The sequence below is a fragment of the Dryas octopetala genome, chromosome 2 (genome assembly GCF_963921425.1).
Source record: "Dryas octopetala chromosome 2, drDryOcto1.1, whole genome shotgun sequence".
NCBI classification, from domain to species: Eukaryota; Viridiplantae; Streptophyta; class Magnoliopsida; order Rosales; family Rosaceae; genus Dryas; species Dryas octopetala.
This window is the reverse complement of record NC_141367.1, coordinates 23,229,544-23,255,017: the sequence shown is the minus strand read 5'-3', so window position 1 is coordinate 23,255,017 and position 25,474 is coordinate 23,229,544. Positions and strand designations below refer to the sequence as shown.

At 37.8% G+C, this 25,474-nt stretch overlaps 3 protein-coding genes across 3 annotated transcripts; 1 reads left to right on the top strand and 2 right to left on the bottom strand.

Annotated features, from left to right (window-relative positions):
• Positions 1-3,884: 3,884 nt before the first annotated feature.
• On the bottom strand, positions 3,885-10,122 carry LOC147294315 (binding protein). The gene is made up of 9 exons (XM_086234040.1): positions 8,608-10,122; positions 7,142-7,867; positions 5,961-6,455; positions 5,753-5,844; positions 5,526-5,613; positions 5,318-5,432; positions 5,084-5,210; positions 4,823-4,997; positions 3,885-4,586 (listed from the first exon to the last, which is right to left on the bottom strand). Exons 1-9 carry the CDS (start codon positions 10,120-10,122, stop codon positions 3,885-3,887), a joined length of 4,035 nt encoding a protein of 1,344 aa, XP_086090166.1.
• A 2,458-nt stretch (positions 10,123-12,580) lies between these two features.
• LOC147294314 (uncharacterized) lies at positions 12,581-20,652 on the bottom strand. Its single transcript, XM_086232644.1, has 6 exons — positions 20,405-20,652; positions 19,261-19,418; positions 15,498-15,535; positions 14,700-14,725; positions 14,187-14,601; positions 12,581-13,805 (listed from the first exon to the last, which is right to left on the bottom strand). The coding sequence occupies exons 1-6, from the start codon at positions 20,517-20,519 to the stop codon at positions 13,589-13,591; spliced, it is 969 nt and encodes a 322-aa protein (XP_086088770.1). The 5' UTR covers positions 20,520-20,652; the 3' UTR covers positions 12,581-13,588.
• A 2,246-nt stretch (positions 20,653-22,898) lies between these two features.
• LOC147294313 (translationally-controlled tumor protein homolog) lies at positions 22,899-25,019 on the top strand. The gene is made up of 5 exons (XM_086230613.1): positions 22,899-23,056; positions 23,784-23,857; positions 24,119-24,247; positions 24,330-24,487; positions 24,642-25,019. Exons 1-5 carry the CDS (start codon positions 23,029-23,031, stop codon positions 24,757-24,759), a joined length of 507 nt encoding a protein of 168 aa, XP_086086739.1. The 5' UTR covers positions 22,899-23,028; the 3' UTR covers positions 24,760-25,019.
• Positions 25,020-25,474: the final 455 nt, after the last annotated feature.

Sequence of the window (25,474 nt, the reverse complement as noted above, 5' to 3'; positions counted from 1 at the left end):
GCAATTAAGAAGCCTAGTTTAGTTTAGTTTCAGGAACTCGATCATATTGGTCTGCAAGCCCGCCATGACAGGTAGTGCTACATTTGGAGCACCGGCCTCTCATATTCATCGATACTTTACACGGTCAAAAAGACATATTCATGAGTGCTGTAAAAGATCAAAAACATAATCGAAATCCAAGACTAACATTAATGATCTCCCTGAGACTCTATTGGTTGAAATCCTTTGTCGACTCCCTTGCAACAAATTGGTTTTTCAATGCAAGTGCGTGTCCAAGCGTTGGGGTACTCTCCTCTCTGAACCTTATTTTATTGGCCGCTTTCTACGTCTCCAGAGTGAGAAGCAATCCTCGATGCTACGCACTCACATAGACAAAAAAGCAAAGAAATTCCCTCCACCAGCATCAATGTCATCCGATGCAACATTAAGCTTCTCTCTGAGTTTCCTCCCTTTGAAAGAAGAGCCAATTGTGTTAGCCACATATAATGACTTACTTTTGTGCTGTGCAAGCAAGTTTTATCAACGTGATTACTATATATGCAACCCATACACCAAGCAATGGCTTGCTCTTCCTCCTGCTCCTCAATGCCACAGGAGAGTAGTTCCAGTGGGATTCATCTGCGATCCCTACTATAAGGACGAAGACGGTGATGATCATCAAAAAGTGGATAAACAACAGATTCGTATTAATGCTGACTATAGGTGCAGGGTTGTGAGGATTCTTCGTCCTGATAAAGTTGTAGGAGATGATTGGAAACGTTATCATATCAACTTCAAATTCAACGTGGAGATCTTCTCTTCTGAGACTGGTGAATGGAGAGAGTGTGTTGTATCAACCCCACGAGGCTTTTCTTGTCATTTTGATTGTTATGGGAGCTTTGCTTACAATGGAATGCTGTATTGGGAAAATCAGCTTAACTTTTTTATTGGGTTGGATCCGTTCATGATCACCAACAATGACACAACTACTAGTAGTAGTAGTACTAGTACCAACGGCGATGATGTTATTGATCATAATTATAAATGTCGTTTCATTGAATTTGATGAGCCAAGAAACTACCAATTTGCCCTTCAGTGCATGGGTGTGTGCCAGGGGCGTCTGCGGATGTGCCACTTCAACAGTACTTGCATGACTCTGTATGTATGGGATTTGAAAGAAGAACAAGATCAGATGGTCGTGGATGGAGCTGATGGCACGTTGAGTTTGAAACACTGGAAGGAGTATCGACTAGACAAAGTGCCGGTTCACGGTGATCCTTTGAGAGTTGATCTGCTAGCTCTTGACCCAAATAATGAGGATATCTTGTATCTAATTATGGGTGATGACATTGTCATGTGCCACATTCGTTCATTATGGTGGTCAAAGATATCTGGAAAGACTTTGACTAATGGCCATTTATTGTTCCCATTGGTTCTTCCATGGTGGCCAACGCCAGTTCCTAGGCTTCCACATGCACATGGTGGAGGAACTAGCACTAGTTATTAAATACTTGTATCTTTTTCTTTTTCTGAGGAATGGTGATTATATTGTTTTGTATGTGATGATCCTCTGTATATATTGACATGGGTTAAATGCCAAAGTATATTTGCATTATTCTCTCCTTTCTTTGCTCCTCCTATATTTGGTTGGGAGAATGAGAAACATTTTCCACTCCTTGTGCTCTTAAGCACAATACATATTGAGAAGGGAGTCCATTTTTGCTCACCACACAAAGCTGGTGGTAATGCTCACTGTAGTGAGCAAAAATGAATCCTTAAAAAGGTGTCAAAAGTTCGACTCCTCCCCTCCCAAACATTTTCCACCGACATTGTTTCGCCAATGGTTTCAGAAAGATAGTTGCTCGAGAATTCGAGATGGCATAGGTAGACCGACTCCAAAAATAAAATGTAAAACTAAATAATCACATAACGTCACAAGTCTCATGACTTGGAGTTGCTCCAAGACATGAATGGGCAGCAGGGAAAGTAACGGAGAGTGTTTTGCGGCATCCTTTCATACCATACTGATCAAGCACATAAAATTTGAATCAAGCAAAAAAAAAAAAAAAGTTGCATTCAGTGTTAGCATATTGTTAAGATTTAATTTAACAATTAACCAGTACTTTTTGCACAATCTGCCATCATTCAACTGTTTTTCAAATGCAACAACATCTGGGCCACCCTCTAGATCTTTCAACCTCTCATAGAGCATTTTTGCTTCATCAAGGCTCCTCACTTTATCAGGGATGTCAGGACTATGTGATTCAGTGCTTCAACTCTGATAGTTTCTGCAAATCCATTGATTAATGAACCATACACAAATTCGTTTGGTTTTGCTCCTGATTTTACTAGGTCTGTAAAATTTGATATTTTATCAAATAATTAACTCTGGAAAAAAATGGAGCTATTTGCAATACACCCTTCCACCCTTACAACACTATGGGAATTAAGGAGCGTGAAATGAATGATACTCAAAAGACAAACCTACTCTAACACCAGTCAAATTACCATCGGTTAACAACTATTTATTATCAACTGTTTACTCAAGTAGTGAGGGTTGAGTGGGGTAATGAGTTAGAATTAGAATAAGTTAAATAAGACTACACATTTAGATTTGGGTTGGGTAGGGTAATAATGAGTTTTCATTAAAATACATCTGGGATTTGATTTCCTCTTATGTAACCGAACTATAAGACATAACATATGAATGAAATATATATGTTCTAACACTATGTTGTAGTTGAAACATTCAAACCAAAACCATTTACTGTAAACTTTAATTAACTTCATCATCATTGGTGTGCAGTAGCAAGATGTTGCTACACTATAATCGTTTTGACACAAAATGACCAAGCAAATTGAATTTTTGCCATGCTTTATGAGTGACCTTGCCATTTGGCAGTTCAATCTCCTGAAAAATTCGTGAAGATGTATAACACTTACAGAATGGAATAGATTACATTTGAATATGTAGAAAACCAAGTTGGTAAGGCATCACAGATACCAGGGAAAAATGTTTCACTATCAATAATATTTGGGGACAAACAATTGGGTTGGCTCATTTATGCAGCACTGACACCATTGCACGAGTTAAAATAATAACAGAATGACCACAAAAGTATCGAACACCAAAAGCGGGCTCTTCACGTCCAACACTTTTTGTAGCTGATCTCATTGAGAAGTCTCTGTAAGAGCTTGGGATGTGAGTATTGGTGGTGTTAGTTTGGAACCTTGGACCATCATCTGCAGCCAGTGTACAACAAATGTATCTTCTTGGTTCCAGCAGTCACAACTAGTGCACCCTCATCTTTGATAATCTAATCATTAGGTCTTCTTTCACAATTCAGTCATTACTAGATCCGCTGCCACGAGGCTCTCTCCTTATCATGTCTAAATGTCTAATAGGTCCTGAACAACTTCAGACATCGGTGGCCTAAACTTTGGCTCTGGCTTTAAAATCCACTTGGGTGTTAGGAATATGGTTGCGAGGTAGAGTGAGTAAATAAAAATCAAACATAATCATGTAACATTAATATGGCAAATCAAACTTATGTTTTTTGGCATTTGAAGCATTGTATGATTTGTATCTTGACCAGACAGTGCTAGAGGCTAGGTTTACAGGCCCAAATGGTGCCCTTTTTTGAATATCATGTCACAAACTATAAAAAATAAAGTCTTAGTTAATTCAAAAATGGCATTGCTTACCTGAACACATCGAGATATAATGTCAGCAAAGTGTGATAAGGTTTTGTAGGATATTCTCCGTTTAGAGAAGGATCGACCATCCTTGATAAAGCATCAATGTCATGAAGCTGGTGAATGGCCCATCTAACCAGGAATTGCTCCCCTCGAACCCGTGTCCTATAAATTCAAATTTTAAATGTGGGTTGGGAGGGGGTCCTAGTTCAGTTCTCTTCATCAACGTCAAAATTTTGTCTTCTCCTCACGGATTCCAACACTTCTAAGCGAAGATCACCCCGAGAGCTACATCCTCCTTGGCATGTCTTGAGCTTAGGCGACCTCAAAGCGCTAAGAGGTGGTGTCTGTTTACCCTTGTTCACTTCCTTGAGCACTGACCGCGCTGTGGCTTCTGCAGCTGCATCTGCCATTGCTGAAGCCAATGGTGCGTCACCTTGCAATATGCTACTGGACTTGTTCTGGGCATGTCTTCCACTGGCAATGTTAGAAACGCCGGGGGAGTTAAAGATAATTGTTTTTTTGTTGTTGGCAACAGCCTCAGCGGCTGTTGATTTAACCTTTGCTGTTTCATACTTCTGTATATCATATATTAACTCTTTCTGGAGCTGCTTATCAGCGACCAATATGTCTTCGATCTCATTTTTGTAATCTTTAAGGATGATCCGGAGGCACTCCATGAGGGAGCCTATGAGGGGGCTGTTTTTGCTTTCCAATAGCCGTTTCAGCTCAATAAAAATGGGTACTGTGTTTTGGATGAGGCCCTTTCTGACTGCTTGAGTTATGGCCCTTCCCTTAGCAGATGCTCCACCATTATCACTACCTTCTTCATCGATGTCTCCAGTGTCAGAAGATGATCCGCGACCGGATGGGATTCGGATCTCTTTGCAGGCAAGAATTTGAAAAACATCCTGCTCCAGATATTTAGAAAGCATTTTTTTTTATGAAGGCAAGTAGCAAACCCAAACACATTAATAACTAGGCATTTTTAAAAGGGAGATAAATCAGAGAATCCAGAAACATTTTTACTATGGAACTCAGTAACAAGGCTGAAAAGAGATGAAAGGTATAGATATCTTAAAATAAGTTCAATTGGGTAAACAAATATTTCAATAAGTTATATATGTGAACATCATGAGGCAAATACCTGCAGAACAGATTGCCTGGTAATATCATCCATATTGAGCATACCATCAGATGCTGCAGCAAGAATCTCTGCACATAACTTTGCAAAGGTAGCCAATAAGTGCTCTGGAGCCATTTGTTTTAGCAAAGAAACGTAGATGTGCATTCTTTTGGACCTCGACCTTTCATCATTTCCCCTGGAAACAATAACATAAAGTAGATATAAAAGCTAATCTCATTTGCAAAACTATTGTACCTTTTGGTTGATTATGGACACACCTACCTGATGGAAAAGAGTCGGCTCTCTGCTCGTGAGCCATGAGCATCACTATGTCCATTGTGGGCATGGCAGTCATTCAGAACAAAAATTGCTTCTATAAAACTGTTATATCCTAGGAGAGGTGCCTTGACTGAAAAATAAACAAAAACGAAATCATGCAGAGTGGTCAAAGCTCAATGACAAAAATATAAACCAATTTCACAACTGCAATATGACAGCGAGAGGAAAACTGGTAACCTTTCAAGATGTTGCTAAAAAGAAAATTGGCAAGCTGCCTTATCTTTTCTGACTCATCAACAAGTGACAGAAGAAATCTAAGGAACAGAACTCCTCTCCACTTCACATAGTCCCTCTGAATATGACAATATAGTTTGAATATAGATTAGTTATCTGCCTGGGTTTTAATCATCAAAATGGAAATGTAAGGCATAACACCAACATATACCTGCAACAATCTTGAGAGCAGTATAAATGTCTGTCTTCTTACAAGTTCGCATGGATCCCGCAAACACTTTGTGATCCTTGGTATATAACTGTTGACTTCAAGAAAAACTATTTAGAAACTTAGAAAGCAAAAACAATAATTCATCTTTAATTCTTCATATTTTGTTTAAATATCAAAGAGATTATTTTAAATGTAGTTCATTTAAGGTAAAGTTTTACAGGTCTTACCAATCAACTAAAGCAGTATAGCGAACACAAAAATCTGCTATCACCACAACCAGATTGTTGCGAAGGGCTGCACAATCACTCTTCTCAAGTTCCTATAGAAATCTTGTAAGATTTGGAACTCAATAGGTATTTATACACGAGGAAATCAATTGAAAGATGCCAAGTGGATGATTGTTAAACAAAAAGATGCACAAGTCGATGACCAAACCTGCACAAACAGAGGAATATAACTCTTTGCAATTTTTCCATCTGCAAGGCAAATCTTCCCCATAGTCAACCATGCTTGAATATACAAAGAAGGGGCTGTCTGCTTTAGAGAGACTGTAGAGCCTGTTAATTTATTCACTTTTGGATCAGGATTCCCAGAAGTGATGATGGTGTATAGTAGTGGAATGACGGTGTTCATATCAGCAGATGGACAAATGATAACCAAAGACCCGATGGTATAAACTGCTGTGACTGCTTGTGACAATGACCTGGACATGGCCATAGCTCTCTTGCCCTTTCTAGTCCCACTTCTAGGCGGCGTAAAGAAGCCTCCTTTTCTGTTTGCATCTGAATCCTCCGAAATATACTTCTCTAAAATCTGAGAAGCTTTTGAGATAAGCTGGTGTACCCATTTCATAACAAGTGTATCGGCCTCCTTTGAATTTGAAGCCTTCCGCTTGCATAAAGTTCTGAGTGCTTTTACATGAGCATTAACCTGTCATCAAGAAAAGCAACTAATTAAAAAAGCACGTGTTAAATAAAAGAGAAAAGCACCCCTAGATTTTAACCAGTTGGAACTGACTATGCATGTGTCTCCACACACAGCTAATTTTATGGCCACAGTCTCATGGCTCATTGCACATCTCCCCACATATTGTCCCTAGTAGGCTCATAAAAGCAGCACTCAGTCTAAGCATAGGACAGTTCCATTTATCTCAATTATTTGTTCAACATTTTCACCAAAATTGTTTCCCAAGTGACTCTTCTGATACAATTCCTAAAGCGAAATGAAATTCTTATGAGAGACTATCTAATGGAGGCAATCTACTCGTTATTCTCTCTTCTTAATCACGCAAACAGGATGAACAGGAACAACTTTGCCTGGAGTGAAAAGCATGTTGTTTCCAGCTTCATTAAAAAAACAATCAAAGTTTGAAGAATTCAGTTCATTCAGCTGGAAATCAATCAATAAATGTAACAGGAACATCATGAGCAAGTTCAGTCTCTCTGTCCAGATAAGTCAAGCTTAAACAATGCAACTTGAATAAGTGCACTGGCATACTCCAGCCCTTAAGGCATACTAAAGGCAAAATAATGCACCAACCCATGAAGCATTGAAGAGGAGAAAATAAGAAAAAAAATTATAGGAACAGATATGTTGTGATATGAACTGATGAGTACCTCTGTTGAATGCATGTTGAACTTTTCAATTCTTTTAAGCAAGTTATGAGCTAAATCTGCTGCAAGTTCAGCGGGCAGCTCAACAGATACATTAGAGATTGTTTGTAAGAGAAAAACACGATCCCCAGCCCAAGCAACAGAATTGGATTCTATACCCTCTTCCTCTTCATGTGAACGTCCTTTCGCAAGTGGGCTCTGAGTCTCCCCTCCCACTCCATACTTGTCAAAGAGCTGCCAATGATGATGGAGAAACTCCCAGTCCACTGCTTTTGCAAGGTATGCTGATACCTCTGATAGAAGAAACCAAGAACCAGGCGGGGCTGTCCATTTCTCTATTGGCATGGATTGATTCAGCCAGAGAGACTCAGATGTCCGTATGATATTCTGAAGTGCAATAGCAAAACTGTGCTTCAGCCGTTTCTTCTTTCCCAGGTTTGTGCAAATCTTCTTCACCCAAGGTGTCACCTCTCCATTGCAAATCTCTTTCAAAAGACTCAAAACACCTTCAGGAAGCACTGAGTCAACATCCATTTCTGAACCTTTTGCTTTGAGATTTGTATTATGAAGCAAACTAACAGATCCAACTGTAGATACCCGTTCCAATACCAGTTCAAGAAACAAGTTCTCACATTCTTCTTGAATGCTAGACTCATTATCAGCTATTAAACGTGGAACAGAATGTAGCCACTCCGTAGCCACGCTTTCATCCAGGAATGTTCTAAAGGCCTACAAAGTCAGTGCAGATAACACATAAGATCGGGAATGGAACAAAGATAAATCCATACAGGCAAGCCAAAAGGAAAAAGAAAATTGATGAGGAGCAGAAACACCAACTCTACTGCAGGCATCCATATGGTAAATTAAAATAAAATAACTTTTCATTATATGGAAGCCCATATGTGGGAAAAAACTTGATCAAGTTTAAATTTTTTTTTGGTGATCCATCAAGTTTAAATTAGATTATATATATTGTTAAAACCAATAATATCTCAAAGTTTAGCCTAGTATGCTATCTTTCCATCAGCCAAAAGTATCAATACTAAAATTGATCCAAATTGTCAGCAAGTGCAGATGTACTTATACGCAATGTGGTGGACGGAAATGTATTTGAGATTTTTCTATAAAACATTATCAGTTTTCTGAAAGTGTTTCTTACTACGACAACCATTGTGAGTTGGGATTTTGTGCTCCAGGTGGTTGGAAAGTAAAGGGCTATTCTTGGCATGGGAAGACGTTAACAGGGCGACTTTTTTTAAGTACAAGATAAGTGTCTAAAAGTATATATTGTCACAAATATAAATAAATAGAATAGATGAGACTTGGGAGGCTACACAAAGTATTACAAGCCAATTAGATACCAAAATCTCTAACTTTAGCTACACAATGCAAACCAATTAGAAACTTCAAACTTTAACTAAAACATCAGTTAGATGAAGAATAACCAGATGGAACACAAGAAAATTTACCACTGAAAGAGCTGAAATTGCCGTTTTTCGTATGCTAACAAGTGGATCAGAACAAGCCACGCCCATAGTCTTGACCAAGGCTCCATCAAAGCCACTGCCTAAAATGGCTATCAGCTTGGTAACCAAAAGAAGTGCAGCCTTCCTCACAGCTGCCTTCTCATCCATGCACCTTTTCCTCAAAATTTCATTCATCCAACCCTCCGGCCTTTGATCACTTGCATTGCCAAACCCCATAACTTCTTTCAACACAGCCTGGCTCCTATCATTACCTGACAAGAAGCCCACCAGCTGTGACAAGTTTGACAAAGCACGGGCTCGAATTCCGGCAGTTGCATCCGAACAGCGCTGAATCAAAGCCTCCAAGCACTTCACACCCAATGAATTCTTCACTTCACTTTCTGAATTCAACCCCATTGTCTCTTTCAACGATGTCACTAGCACCAGAATAAGGTCAACAGCCAAGAGCCTCAAGCTAGCCTTCCCCTGCGTCATCTTCACTACATAATCCACAAACCCAATTTGGTCCCCAAATTCCATAACGCTTACAATCTCCATGATCGACTCCACAGCCAAAGCTCGAGGCTCAGACTTCTCCGGAGCCTTTTGGACCAAGTACCTCGGAAAATTCACCACTGCTTTCTTGACCCCATCAAGTTTCTTACTCACACTCATCATCCGACTTCTCACAAACCCCAACGCAAAAGTCCGAACTTGAGATTTATGCTGGAGAATCATTGGGGTCAATGACCTCAACACCTCGGCTGCAGTGCTTGCTTGGTCACCATGCTCGGGTAAAAACACTTTAAGCAAAATCCGCGAGCACAAATCAGTTAGTTTGTTATAACTACCTGAATTACCACATACCTCAACCGCCATTACTGGAATTTCAGCCACAGTTTGAACCAAAGACTTCAAGCTATCTGGAAATCGGTCCAAATGAATCAAACCCATTACAAGTTCCAACCTTTCAAGAACATGGAACAAGACCCTCACATCAAATTCACTCTCTTCGCCATCACAGTCCTCATTGTAAGAACTCTGGGCACAATTCCTCGAACCCTTCTTGGCGCGGCCCTTCCTCTTCCTATTAGCGGCAATGTGGGACCTCTGGCTGGGTCCCCCAGGACCCGATTCGCCTGACCGACGGCGCTTGAGGGACCGGCGAATGGACTGGAGGAGAGAGAGAAAAGCCACGGGAGTGAAGAGAGTGCAAACTGGGGAATTTGGGGAGAGAAGGAGAGAGAGGTAGACTTTGGAGGCTGAGAGGAAGAAGTGGGTAGGACCCAAATCCATGGCGGAGGCGATTGGATTGACGAGATAGGAAAGCGAGAGGGACTTGGAGGAGAGCTCGTCGCAGAGGCGGTCCATGAATTCGGGGTCATTGGCGCTGAAGGAGTCGTCTAAGAGGGTTTGGAGGTCGGAGAGGGTGGAATCGGAGATGGGTTGGGTTTGGGGGTTTTCGAAGTGGCGGAGTTCTTCGAGCTCTGTGACTATTCGGGTTATGGCTTCTTCCATGGCTGAATAACTTTGAGGTCACCGGTCACTGTGAATATGGATGGCTGCAGGAAAGCCTCTCTCTCTGCCCTTGGCCACTGCTTTCAAAAATTTTGTTTTCCCGCTTAACTGGATTTTATTATTTTCGAGGAAAAAAAATTTAAAAAAAAAGTTCCACTTTATTTTCACAATCTTTCCGAAATTTTTCATGAATAATACGAAGATGATGATGTTTAAGCCTTTGGAGTTTGGACTAACTCAAATGGAATGGTGAGAATTAGTGGAATAAGGGGTTAAAAATTATGATAGGTTCATGATTTGTTTCCCTTCAATGTCATAAAAAAATTTAGAAAAGATGTTTAAATGTGCATATTTATATTTCGTATTAATTTTACATTTTTTGTTCCGCATTTGTCGTAGTCTCGTAGATAAAGAACCAAAAATTTTCCCTAATGACCACGCCTCCTAAATTGTCAAGGTATTATTAGAAATTTACGGATTTGAAGCTTCATAATGGATATGAGATTTTATTCCTCTATCTAATAAACACATTTTTATAGTGTAATTATTTATTCTCATACGTGAAGTGAGTATGGTTATGACATTCCCATGAAATTCATTTGTGAACTAAACGTGACCTCATGGCAATCTACAATCTTTTACTACTTGCAAATTTATCTTTTATGTAATTTTAAAAGAGTTGTAATAGTCTTTTCAAAAAAGGATGGGAAAAAATAAGGACAATACTTAGGTTCATGGGTGCACCTCCAACTACACTCAAACCAATTATATACATACACCTGTATTTTTTAACCCACATAAAGGGTGAGTATTATAGATCTTGAAGAGACGAAGAGAATGAGACCAACCTTGTCTTAAATAGCAGCCAGAGTTGGCTGGAAAATGCAAAAATTCATCGGAAATAATAACTTTGGAGGCATGATTTGCCATGTATAGTGGTTATTTTGAAAAATGGTTGGCACATGGCTGTTGAGGGAAGAGAAGCAAAGAGATTGGTGGTGGTCTTGACCGGAGCCTTGCCGGTGGCATACCAGCAGAGGGAGGTGGTGGAGAGAGGACCTTCGGGAGGAAGATGGTCATTTGATGCATTGTTTGATAGTGCCACCCAAAAATAAATTCAATGAAATGTTCACATTGCCCAGACTAAGTAAATAAAATTCACAGTTAGCTCATATATGAACTAATAAAATATTGTCAAAATTTTAAGAGTTAGAACAATAATTGGTACCTTCTAGCACTCTTTCCTTACCATCATCCACGTTTGAGAGAGTTCATTAAGTAAAGCAGCAATAATCAAATCAATATACATCAGGTGCACTTGAAAAGTTGGCTAAAAGAAAAAAGATGCACTTGAAAAGTTGTTGAATTAGGATTAACAAGGCGATTATATTTCAACTCGGAAATCCAGATTCAAGAACAAGAAGATATTAAAGATTATTAAAGAACAAACTACAGAAGAAATGTTATTTTTCTTTCAAAAATTATAAACTTCAACCGGACCTTAAGAAAAAGAAGATTCAAAGGTTTCTTGCATATAATTTTGTCATTATTTGGGATGGGGAGGATTTGTCCATTTAATCAGCCTTGTAGTTATAGATTTAAAAGGTTAGTCACCAAATCGCAGTTTTTATCAACTATTTGATGACTATGGCTTAGCAGTTTAAAAGAAACTAGAAGTCAGTTCATTAGATTGTTCACTTGTGCTCCAATGCCAACAAGCTGGTAAAACTTGTAGAAGAAAGAATTCAGCTTTGGAGCCAAATGGCCCCAAGGGACCAGACCTAAGAATTCCTAAAGTATCGACTCTCTCGATGAAAGTCAAACCTTAGTCGTGGATATGAGAATAAGTGCTCTACATTTGAAAGCCCCACTTCAAGACTTGTATCATATTGGCAACAGATGCGAAACTTAAAATGTTTTTCATCCTTATAAAGAATTTCCATAAAACAAATGTCTTCCATACCAGATAATATCACATAACCAGCCACAGTTTAGGGCGGAAAATAAGCAACTAGGACAATAATGTGTATTTTTGCAGTTATGGTTTCTCATCAATGAATTTATGCTTCTCATAAAAAGAGCCATTTTACCTGCTGCATAGTTATTGAAGGGTAGAACGAAAACTCATATTTATGCCTCTGTAACAGACATTTCAGCCTGCTAATCATTTCTGCTGCTACCAGCATAGTCATGCATCCCCCGGAAAATTGAACCAAGGTCTTCTGGAAATAGTTGGAGACGTTCGCCCACAATTCCTTGCTGGACATGGTGATTAGCACAAGTTGTGGCTTCTGACAGGTTAGGGTTGACCAAGTTCACAGGCACTGAAAAGGAGTTCCCAGTCTGTTCAAGCCGTGGTGTCACGGGCTCACTTTTTACGCAGCGGAATTTGCCCGTGCGGCGCCAAGATTCCTCTGAATCAAGGCCAGTCATCCTTCCTCTATACTCTTTTCAAGATTTCGACCCATTCATGGCCTCCTTGAGGTTTGCCAACAAGAACTACTCATCTCGAGTCTCGCTCATAGCGACTATACGATTGCTTCCTTGTGTCAAGGTTCTCAGCCTAGACACTCGCCCGATCGATAGGTTCTTATGACGCTGGCATTCCATTCTCCCATGTTGGGTCTTACTTCATTCCCACATCTCATTTGTCCTGGCACTAAGGGCTAGCTCGCGCCAATAGTCCTTTCCTCAAGTTGAACATGCAAGCCAACTTGCATGCATGCCACCCGAGTGAGCAACTCTTCTCCGATGCCCCACTTTAGCTTTCTCTCTTTGGCACGGGGTCGCCCCTCCCGTGCCTGCAAGCATCATCTATTGTGCATGGCCGAACCCAAGTCGATGCCCTCGTTGAGTACTACATGGCCAATGTGCACCATGAAGTCTCCGGGAGTTCACATCTAGTTGGCATGATGTGTATACGGCGCGGCATAAGGAAATTCCCCTTGTAGCCTCGTGTGCGCGCGCCCAGCGCAATACAAGCACTCCCGCTCGCTTGTACTGTCCGTGGGACCTCCTGTCCCACGGAGACACATGACCGCCCTCCGGAAGTCATGTGCCCGCCCCCTAGGTCCCCTCCGGTTCCTAGAGTAGCTCGCTTAACGCTCCATGGGTGTGGGCGTCGGGGGTGGTGGAGAGCTTGACACCATGTCTCCCCCTAAAGAGCATTTTATGCTTTTCTTCACAAAACAGGAGGAAACATCAACATGCGCGAGGAGTCATAATTGGCCATAATTAATTCATCCGAACTCCGAATGACGAACCGTCAGTTGCGTTGGACTCGTTTCGACCTCCTGGATTTACCGGTATTTTTAGATTTCCAAAATTCCAACCGGAAGACCCCGAAACAGCCAAATTACGAAATTACCCTTCCACGCGCGCAACCCGGCCACACTTCGCCAAACGGATGCCATTCTCTTGGCATTTGGCCCTCCATACTTCATATTAATGTCACGGAAGCACAACTCTAAGTGCGGACCGTGACACGTGGTGCTGTGTGCTCTGCTGGAGTTAAGCCCCTCAATCTATTTGCACTCCTCATGCCAGACAGCATGGGAGGATACACCACTGCTGAAGGAGAATTGGCTGGTGGCTGCATCGATTGGAAGCTTTGAAGAAAAGGATCATTGCTTCCTTGATGAGCCAAACCAAATGGGGATTCAATAGTGGTTTGGGCAGGTACCCTACAAACAAGAGGTGCATGTAAGATATTTAAGATGCAATGTAAAATGTAAAACTAAGAAATATGAGGGACAATGAACAGAATGCAGGTTTGAAAAATGACATGGGAGAGATTTTAACAGCATAATGTATGTCTCATGACATTATCAAAGTACAACTAACCCCAACTCATCAGTGTTTCTCAGGTTTATTTAAAAAGTTAACTTATAATTATGAAGCCAATAACTAAAAGCACGAGCCATTACTTTCATGTATAGAAAGAGTTAATGTTAGATGGCATTAAGTAACCTTGGTGGAGATCCGCATTATCAATTCAATTAACTCAAGGGCAGTCACCATTAAACAACAAATGGGTAATGAGTATTGAGTTCATCAAAGCTTACCCATGATGATCAAGAAGTCGATTACCAAATTCGTCATTTATCAGCATGCCATTAGAACCAGTCCTAGCAATTCTCAAGTCATTTGATATACCATTAGAATCAGCCCTAGGAATTCTGAAGTCATTTGGTAAACCATTAGATTCAGCCCAAGGAGTTCTGAAGTCATTTGGTAGACCATTGGAATTAGCCCTAGTGTCAATTCTCAAGTTTGCAGATGGAACCAAAGCCCAATTAGCACCACCAGTATGGTCACTCGTTGTGAGATTAACGCAATGCTCGCAGGTTCCAAAGTAAGGATCAATGCTCCGGAGAACCTGGGAAGCAGATATCTCACTGGGTGTATGAGGGCCATTCCAATGACGATTGGTATTAGGATTATCAGCAAAGAGGGCATGGAGATCAATGACATTCCCATCTGCATAATCAAAATATTGTTGCAAGTCTGTTTCGAAACAAGCTTTCCATTAATTGTTCAGTTTAATTTAAAGTGCGTGCAAAAGAAAATGAACTTACTGCCCAGTGATGCCAACTCCCTTTCCCTGCAAGTTTCAAAACACCCACATGTAAGATAAAGACCAAACAACATAGCCATGAATTAAGTCTTTTCTAATTATTATCTCCAACCCTAAGTTACAGTATGCAGAAAATTTAATTGTCCTAGGTTTTCAAGAATCATGAAATTCACAACATTCAAAGATCAACAAGAAAAATATCTTTCTTTGTAGTCCTACACCCTGGAACCCTAATCTCTAGAGAAGAATCAGAATCTCATCAATCTAATTATTTCTTTTTCAGATAACAGCTATTAGTAATCTACATAATCACGTCAATGATTGGAATCAGTAGCAATTAAAAATGACTTAACAACACATTAAATTAACATTGAATTTGTTTCTTGTGATTTTACTCATATTTCCATAATTTTAGGGATAAAACTTCCATATGGAACATTAAGCAACTAAATGCACCAGAGCAATTCAACTTCTCTCTGTTATAGGAGCAATCTATTGCTAGAAATAATCAAGGACATTAAATAGTGATATCCTTGAGCCTCAAACTTACTTTTGGTATAGGCAGTCAGAAAACTGATGCAAATGAACAATATAGATTGGACAAAAGGAGAAGAAAAATGAGGGTTCATGCAGCAGGCAAAAATTATTCTGGACTAAAAAAGAAAATCCCAGCTAACTAATATGTAAGTTAAAATAATATAGAACAATTTCTATACGTCAATGATATATGAAATTGTAAAACACAAAATTTAACGTAAGAAGAAGGAAAATGAGCTTGCAAAGCAGAAATAATGCTTACCATCCAGGAAGATGACGCGAATAAGTTCCAAGTGGTTCCTGAAGCATCCACAAACGTATTAATACGTTTACATATTTACAGCCCATTCTCATTAATTATTGCATTTGGTTATGCAGGTGTGTGTATGTTGTATTGTTCGCATATCTTGGCCCATAATCATGCTTCACTAAAAAGTCTAAAATAATGGTATTTTATCATACTGAAGGAACGTGCAGGTTAGTTAAGTGTATATAAATGAAAACAAGTTTGTCATGCTAGCTAACAACTTTGGTTCACCGACTTTTGATGTTAGTTTGTCCTACTAACAGAATTTCTATTAGCAAAACAATCAGATATTGAGTTCAGCAACTTTATTTGTATCCATTCTGTTAGATATTTTGCTTCAGATAACCTAACTACAAATGTTGATACCAAAACGAACAATGATTTAAATATTTACAGTTCATAACATAATAACATAAGTGAATAACTTATACTGAAAAAAAAAACGCATAAGATTAATTCAAAAGTTACATTCGTAACTAGACTCTGTAACGACCAATAAATTTGCGTCCAATAGTTATTCTATGTTTTAGTGCCTCAGCCAGGTGATTGTTAGTTGTCACTTGCTCTCTTAATTGGCCTACATATGATACAGTCTCCCTGAGTGGATATTCCTACCAGTTTAGGAATAGCATTAACTCAATGAAAATCTCTATGCTCTTAAAAGTGTTCTCACATGTCTAGCACTGATCATTCCACTTTACAATTCCTGATACGCTCATCTAGGAAAGTAGGAATTAAAACTTATTAGCCCTCTATCTTAATGCTTTCACCACCTTCCTAATCAGACTCAACTAATAAATTGCTTAACAAGAAAAAGCATAGGAAAGTAAATTAGCTTGCCACGTCAAGGAGAGTTATTAGTCAAAAAACAACATATGGTGAGATGAAAAACAATGTATAACGAGATGACAAGACAAAAGAAAACAGGCTCAAATAACATACATGACTCTTGTATGCATCCATTATGATTCCCTAGGTGGGAATGATAATCAAATTATATATGCAGTCCTTTACCAATACAATACTTATACTCCTGAGCTCCAATGAATGCTACACATTACCCAATATGTTAAACATTCTCAAAAATTTGAAATACAGATATTTTCATATCATAATTAATTGTATCAGACCAAAAAAGAGATTGTATTAATCTATAATACACCTATCAGTAGCAACAAAGGGTAATTTTATAAACAAAAAATACTATATATAAGATTATATTTTTGTTCAGCTTCACAAACTTGTTTGAGCATTTCTATGCTCAAAAAAATCAGAAGTCGATTACGCCAGAAGCATGAAATGCCAAACATCAAGTTTTTGTACATTTAATCCTGAGACCACCCAAATTGGACTAATTCTATACTCAACAGCACTTGAACGCTCATAGAGAACCCTCTCTAATTTATGATTCTTCTTTTGGTTGACATGTTAAAGAGTGCCCTTATCCTCCACCCTAATATTTTTGACAGACAAGATACCATTTGGCCCAAAGGTTCAAATGATTTCATCACTCTATAAGTCTGCGTAATTAACACATATACAAATACCTACTTTCCTCCACAGGAAAAAAGTATTGTCCTCATGTTCTAAACCCATAAGTTTTCTATGTATGACATGGACCCTTTACTTCTCCCTGGCACTCCTGTCAATACGACATGATATTGGTAGGGTATAGCAACTGGACACTCCAAATACATGGGAAAAAAATCAGAAGTCGATTACGCCAGAAGCATGAAATTCCAAACATCAAGTTTTTGTACATTTAATCCCGAGACCACCCAAATTGGACTAATTCTATTCTCAACAGCACTTGAGTGCTCATAGCGAACCCTCTTTAATTTATTATTCTTCTTTTGGCTGACATGTTAAAGAGTGCCCTTATCCTCCACCCTAAGATTATTGACAGACACGATACCATTTGGCCCAAAGGTTCAAATTATTTCATCACTCTATAAGTCTGTGTAATTATCACATATACAAATACCTACTTTCCTTCACAGGAAAAAGGTATTGTCCTCATGTTCTAAACCCATAAGTTTTCTATGTATTTCATGGACCCTTTACTTCTCCCTGACACTCCTGTCAATACGACATGATATTGGTAGGGTACAGCAACTGGACACTCCAACTACATGGAAAATCCAACATATGAAAAGGTTCCCACATCCGACACCCACACCCAAGTCCCTGTAACATATTTTGTTCTTGAGTTTTAATACTATGATATAAGATATCATTTAGATGATATTCTTCCCTATTATTCTTATTCTGCTCCTAATGCCTATTAATTACCCCATTACTTGACTTGGCATAAATGTCTTATAGTCAAAAACACAAAAAGAAAATGTATGAATGGTAACAATGAAGAGTTTTATTGAATTAAACACCCAAGATACTATCTTGTTGGATTTATAGCAAAGAAAAGAAGCCTTTACTGAGCATAAATGGATCACTATCCTACCCATTGAACTAAATCAGGATTGTTAGAGGTTACTGATATTTTTTAGGAAGCAGAAACTCAAGGGCATTCATATCCTCTTAGATTCTTAAACTGAAAGGAAACTATTTAAGCCAATACCATAATTATCTTTTAACCTATAATATAATACAAACTAAGAAAACTATCACAGAATTATATGAGTAATCACTCGCTACTGTCATGTTATTGAATATGCATCAACCAACTCATATGACAAATCAAGCAATGCTTTAATTAAACCAAGCAAACTTACATTGAACTGTATACCAAATGTTGGATTGGAGTCATGTATAGATTATATAATATTAATTTACTAGAGGTTAGGTTGTAAATTGTAATAAAGTAGTGTCAAGTAAACATTTCATGACTAATATACACATTCCCTCTATAAAAGGGAAAATGAAAGTTAGAAACTAGACTTATAGCACTTAGAAACTAGACTTATAGATCACAAACATAATGGATTGGAACAAAAATATACATGTTTTGAGCAATCCCACATCACAAGCCCCTAAGGTTTTGCGCGTAAAGCTTGTTAAACAGGGACTAAGTTCAACTCATGAACCTTGGAAATTATCTAGTTTGTAGTAAGTTACGCTATTACATGCTTGGATACTGCATACACATGCATACTTAGATAATCCTATTAAAGCTGTTCCACGTGCACAGCCCTTGCATATTTTCTATTACATTTAGTGCTTCGTGGTGATTCAGGTTAATCTGAGACATACAGTTGGCATACATACCAATGGATGTGAGGAACTCTCATCTAGGTCCTAATGAGACAATCCAGATCAATGCATTGCGTAAAACTTAAAAAGCATAAAAAAAACATGTTGCAAAGATGATACTCTGTGTGTGTGTGTTTATGATGGAAAGTACAAATTTCTAGTGATGCAAAAGAATTAAGGAATATCAAACTGCATATAATCCACTTGAAGGAACAAAATCTGCAACCCATCACACACTTGATCATCCTTCGAGGAATAATCAAAATTAATAGCGTAAAATGACACTTAAGTGTCCTCAATTGGTTTTACAAATGATTCCCTTAACCAGTTCTGCTAACTCATTCCTCCCACTAAAGCATGTCAAAATGAGAAAGAAAATGAGAGTTTACAAACTCGATGAAACTGAAGTATTAATTGGTACAAAACATAAATTAAATTTTATAAATCCTGTGAAAAACTTGTTTAATTAGATAAAAAAATAATAGATAAATGTAATCCTTGCTTTTACCATGTCAATATACTCTACAGTCTCCTCATAATCCGTCCCCTCAAATAAGTCCTCTTCAGGGCTACCATTCTCAAAGCACCTCCACACGCCATTCTCAATATTGCGGCAGTTAGGGCATTCCATGACACCCTTTACATTGAATGCAGAACCAATGCAATCTGAAGAGAAAGGAAAGTGCAGGACATCAGACAAATATTAAAATTCCTTGAACAAACAAAATTAAGTAATATTTCATGATTTAAGAGGTTAATATTTTATATCAATTACTAGAGCTTATGCCCAAGGGTAGGCAGGGTTCCGCAGACTTATGCAGTCAAAAGAATTATGAGCTGAAAATCTACCAAACCTAGGAAATGCAAGACCTTCTACTATCATTCATGGATGTTTTTTTTGGACCTTTAGTCATGCCTTAATGCTTAGAAGCCATATATTAGCACCCGAAAGATAAGAATAAATTAACCAAACGATAATATTTTTTGAACTTCATTAGGAATTTCCATAGCTCATCCACATAGAAAAATAATGCCAATTATTATGTCCTAGCTCTAGTGTGTGTGTGTGTGTATAGACCATGATAGAAGTGTTCTTAAATGATAAATCCAATAAATATTATTTAAACACCCTTAAGTTATGATTTATATCCAAACTTTTCAAACCGCCAATTCATCGAACAGCTTAGGAACAAGAGTCACAAAACAAATTTTTGATAACCGGATTTCCCAAATATCCTCTTAACGTTTTCCTGATTCCCCATCACACAGCACATAGATTTTTCCCCTTTTTTCTTTTTGATGAATCACAACACATGGAATATTGAACTCATATAGTCACAATAAACCCATCAAAAACACCTTCAGGAGATAATAAAATAATAATAATAATCACAACAACAGCAATAATTATAATCATTCCTATAAACACATAAAAACTAAAAACACCTTGTAATCACCATTATAATAATTGTGGACAAACATTACTTCCATACTTATAAATATATATATAAACGAATATATATATATATATATATATACACACATATCAATCTATGTGTATGTAGATATAGAACAGCTACGTGCATATAGCAAATAACCATCTAGTAAATAAATAACAAAAAAAGTCGGCGAAGTCGCTGTGATTTACTCACCGATATGAAACTGGTGAGAGCATTGAAGCTTGACGACGGTACGGCCACAGCCATCGGACACGTCATCCATGCAGATGGAGCAGCACTCAGTTGACGAAGACGAAACGGCAGCCATTTTCGCCCAAACAAAAGCCACAGAGAGTCACTGAATGAAAGAGCAAAAGCAGAGAAGGAAGCAAGGAAAGCGAGGCGGACACATTTATAACGCCAGAGAATCATTTCTCCTCTCTCTCTCTCTCTCTCTTTTCTCTCAGAGTCTCAGGAAGAACCAAAATTGGTTGTCAGCAGCCACTTAGATGGTAACTTGTTTATGAGTCTGGCAATGTATATCTCAGCAAAGCAAATCAGGAGGGTGGGTTTTTCGTGCGGTCGAGTCCATCGAAGTGATTTCCAGTGGTGCTTGTACCGTAGACACGTGGAGGATTTTCCAAAATTGGTTGGTGATTGGACTGTTGATGTGTGGATGTGAGGCTTGGTTGTAGCCTGTAGGTTGTAATTTTTGGATATAATTCAAAATATTTTGGTTGCCTTTTGGGTGTGTGGGCTAGGAAAGAGCCGACGGTTAAGATTGAATCTTCGATACGTTATTTCGAATATATACTTTCTTAATATGTGGGTTATGCATGAGTTAATGGTTATGATTTAATCTTTCAAATGTTCAATGGTGTGTGAGCTAGGATAGAGCCAACAGTGAGGATTGAATCTTCGACACCTTATTTTGAATACCTTATTAATATGTGGGCTAAGGATGAATCAATGATTATGATTGAATATATAATATGTTCAACGGTGTGTGGGCAAAAGAAAAACCAAAGGTTAACATTGAATTTTCGATACATTATTCTGAATACCTTTTAGAATGTTACTATTCACACCCACCAATTTTATTTCCCCACCCATTTTTTGAAAAAAAAAAAAAAAATTAACTAAATTTAACTCTTAAGAAAAAAAAAAAAACAAAACAAAACTCAAGGTTTCATGGGATAGTCCATCTTCCATGGCAATTGATCAGCTCGGCACGGTACATTGATAAATCATCCACCTTATAGGAGCATTGGATTTAAGAATAATTATATTTTTAATGTTTTTTTTTTTAATTTGGTCGAAATCATATTTCTAATGTAATCATAATAAATCCCTTAATAAAAAATAATAGTCATGAAGATCCTTCTGTAGATCCGCAAGTGCAAATACATCAATTGTAGTCTGTAGAGGAGCTGCTGTAATTGCAGCAGCCATGGTTGGTTTCTTTCATTTTTCCTTTTCAATAGAGTGTGGGAGAAGGGGAAAGATGATGTGGAAGGGAAAAAGATAAGATAATTTCGGAAAAAAAAGGGGTGAAATAATTAGATTAATATTTTTTGAAAATTCATAAGGGGGTAGAAAATATGAATGGGGGTGGAAATATCACCGCTCTACCTTTTAAATTTTTAATATGTGGGTTAAGGATGAGTCAATTATTATGATTGCATCTTTAATACGTTCAATAGTGTGTGGATCAAACAAAAACCAACAATTAGGATTGAATCTTGGATACGTTTAAGGTATTGACTGTATTGTGTTTATTATTAATTTAACTTAAGATCCAGTATTTCATTATGTATCCAACACAATTATTATTACAATCCAACATATTACACTGTGTATATTGAACTGACAGTTGGCGTTAGGGTAATTAAAAAAACTTGAGTTATCCTCCTAGTATACGAATCAAAGATAAATCAACGGTTAAGATTAAATATTTGATGTGCTTAACATAATGTTCATCTTACATAATTAAATGAGATACTTTATTATTAGCCAAAAAAAATGAGATACTTTATTTCATGATGTATCTTATATAAGTTTTATATAAATTCAACGTATGAAGCGAATTATATTGATATTGAGAAGATGAGGATGAAATTTAACCTCTTAGTAAAATAGACATATATATATATATTTTTTTCAAATTTGTAATATTTTTTTGTTTTTTGTTTTTGGGAGGGGGACCAAACTTGAGTATAGAGGGGTAATTACATCGTCATTCCAATTGGACTACCCACTAACTGTTGTTTTATTTATTATATTGTAGTGTGGGCAATTTTAGATTTTAAATTTTTTTGACTAAACTCAAAGGTTTCGACAACTATAAATAAAAAATAAACAAATCGATTCAGTCCAGTCCAACAGTCCAATTAACCTATTAACCAGCCCAAACAAAATATGGGCCATAAATCGAGGCAAGAAGCCGTGGTTTTTTTCTTATGGACCGACTCAAACTAGCCCACCAAATTCACTGGGCCTCACTAGGCCGAAATCAGCACAAGTCTAGAGACTCTAGACCCAACAAAACTAGAACTTGACCGACCCGACTACCCGTTCATCAACCTTGTTTTATCATGATTCGGAAAGAAAAATCTGAAGGGCCTTTTGGGCATTTAGAGGAAAAACAGGTCCTTTCCCGTAATTATAGAGTTGTGTAGCTCCTTCGTGTTCTCGGCCAAACCCTCGCCTATAAATTCCAGTTGTCGAAGCCTCCCCCAAACCATCTCTCGCTCTCTCGTCGCTGCGTCGCTCTCTCCCTTACTCAAATCCCTAATAACCTTCTTGGGGCGATCCGAGGGACAGTCTCTGCTGCAAACATGCTGGTTTACCAAGACCTCCTCAGTGGTAAATTTCCCCAATCTTATTTGACCATCTGCTTGAATTAGGGTTGTTTTGCAGTAGTAGTTTTTAGGGAAATTACGAAGCTAGATCTTTGTTTATCTTCCAAATTTTAGGTTAGGGTGGGGATCTGGCGCCCGAATTTCTATCGTATTGTGTTTGTTTTTGATAGTTCTCAGGTTCTTTGATCTATTTATGCTCTATTTATTTCGTTTTTGTTGTTGGTGATTATGTGCATGTTTGATCTATCTATCTACTTTTATATAATTTGATACTGAATAATTTTTCATGATATGTATATTTCCTGCAGATACTGAACTATTAAGCTAGACTTGTTAAGAAAAAAAAACAGAATTCATAGTTTTAATCAGATTTTGATGTCTTTGTTGGTGATTATATGCATGTTTGAAGATATGAATATGTGAAGCTACTGAACTCTTAATTAAACAGAATTTGTAGTTTTAATCGGTTTTTAATATCTTGGTAACTCTGTTTGTTGTTATAGGCTGGCATAGTCATGTGATTGGTACAATTGTTTTTTATTTAATGTTGTGTACTTAATTTATTCCTTTTAACAAGGACGCAACTTTGAAACTTGCGATGTTGACCATTGAATTTAGCTACTCTTGTAAATCTGCTGTGAATTTTTTTTTTGGATTTGATTGTTTCTTGAGCTTATATTAGCTGTATTACTCTGTATAAGTTGTTGACCGAATTCATGCAATTATACTAGGTGATGAGCTTCTCTCGGACTCATTTCCATACCAGGAAATCCATAATGGAGTGTTGTGGGAAGTTGATGGAAAGGTAGGTTGGTCACTTTAAATTTTTTTTTTCCCACTGATTGAAATCTTTTATAGTATTTATTGAGCTAACTGCTCTTTATCACAAAGTTTTCAATTTATTTACAAAGTTAAAATCTTCTAGTAGAAAATAAAGTAGAAAGAATGATGTGTGTTTCTTCTGGGCGCCTCAAGTTCGTTGTTATTGAGCTTGTGGTTGTATGTTCTTTGTGCTGCTAGGTCATTTGGATAATAATGAAAGTCATTTGAATGATTTTGTTTGCAGTGGGTTGTTCAAGGAGCAGTTGATGTAGACATTGGTGCAAATCCTTCTGCTGAAGGTGGTGGGGATGATGAGGGTGTTGATGATCAAACTGTTAAGGTGGTTGACATTGTCGACACATTTAGGCTTCAGGTATGTGCCCACTGTATTGTTGGTTATAAATTTTTTTAAATATTCCGTGTAGGAATTGATTATCATCACCTGATGCTTGCAGGAGCAACCTCCGTTTGAAAAGAAGCAGTTTGTCACATGGGTGAAGAGGTACATCAAATTGTTGACACCTAAACTGGAGGGGGAAAACCAAGATGTATTTAAGAAGAACATTGAGGGGGCAACCAAGTTTCTGCTTTCAAAGCTTAGTGACCTCCAATTGTAAGTTGTGTTGATTTATTTATCCATAGTAATTTATCATATTAGTCATTCCCACAATAGATGCTTTGCTACCGTGGTGAATGTTTTACATCAATGGAATATTTAATGTCTGTTGCTTAAAGATATAAGCATTGATTCACATGTTCTTTTGCAGCTTTGTGGGGGAGAGCATGCATGATGATGGAGGTCTGGTTTTTGCTTACTACAAGGATGGTGCCACAGACCCAACATTTATCTACTTTGCACATGGTTTGAGGGAGGTCAAGTGCTAAGAATTGGCATGGCTGGCTTCAAGCAGATTGCTTGTTGTAATCCTAGTCTTAAATTATTGCTTTTTTTTTTTTGTTTGGTCTTTGTTGGGGCCAGGAGTCTATATTATTGGCTTGTTTTATTTAGAAGTTTCTGCATTGGGTGACTTGGGGCTTATGCCTTTACCGACTTGGTTTTAATGACATTTTCTAATTTCTACTTTTACATTTCTAATTTATTTGGTTCTATATTTTTGATTTGAGAAATAAAAGATTGTTCTGGATTTTGGCAGCTTGGAATCAATTTCTGATCCCATCTTTGTAGTGGTCATCTTTGTCCTTTAGAATGGTCTAGGTGGGAAAATATCGTGTCCATTATTATGATTTGAGTAAGTTAGCAAATGTCTGGTTTAGTAAGAAATTTAAATAACCATCTGGTTAGACTGCATTACATTGAGGACAACAACTTTACCTGATGGATTATACTCCCTCTGTTTTGTTACAACCAACCTTAACTAGGCTATAGAATTTATTAGAAAATAACTCAGGTAAAAGAAAAACTTTATAGATAAAAACAAGAAAGGGGCATTCTATATATATCCTACAATTTTTTTTTTACCCAACTAAAAATGTGAACATGAACTGACCATTTTATCCCATCATGAATTGACCATTTTGCCTCCGTGCCCAGCTCTTCTCTCTCTTCCCTTCTCTCTGACCCACCATGTGCCCAGCACCA

Bases quoted from the DNA above. Each gene is read 5' to 3' on its own strand.
- LOC147294314 (XM_086232644.1), bottom strand. From the start codon at position 20,519: ATGGCTGCCGTTTCGTCTTCGTCAACTGAGTGCTGCTCCATCTGCATG. The intron at 15,536-19,260 runs GTAAAAGCAAGG...TGGATGCTTCAG, and splicing joins CTGTAGAGTATATTGACATG to GAACCACTTGGAACTTATTC. The intron at 13,806-14,186 runs GTAAGCTTTGAT...TCTTGTTTGTAG, and splicing joins CGACTTCTTGATCATCATGG to GGTACCTGCCCAAACCACTA.
- LOC147294315 (XM_086234040.1), bottom strand. From the start codon at position 10,122: ATGGAAGAAGCCATAACCCGAATAGTCACAGAGCTCGAAGAACTCCGC. The intron at 6,456-7,141 runs GTACTCATCAGT...TCTTGATGACAG, and splicing joins TCAACATGCATTCAACAGAG to GTTAATGCTCATGTAAAAGC. The intron at 5,845-5,960 runs GTTTGGTCATCG...AGATTTCTATAG, and splicing joins ATATTCCTCTGTTTGTGCAG to GAACTTGAGAAGAGTGATTG.
- LOC147294313 (XM_086230613.1), top strand. From the start codon at position 23,029: ATGCTGGTTTACCAAGACCTCCTCAGTG. The intron at 24,248-24,329 runs GTATGTGCCCAC...TGATGCTTGCAG, and splicing joins TCGACACATTTAGGCTTCAG to GAGCAACCTCCGTTTGAAAA. The intron at 24,488-24,641 runs GTAAGTTGTGTT...GTTCTTTTGCAG, and splicing joins AAGCTTAGTGACCTCCAATT to CTTTGTGGGGGAGAGCATGC.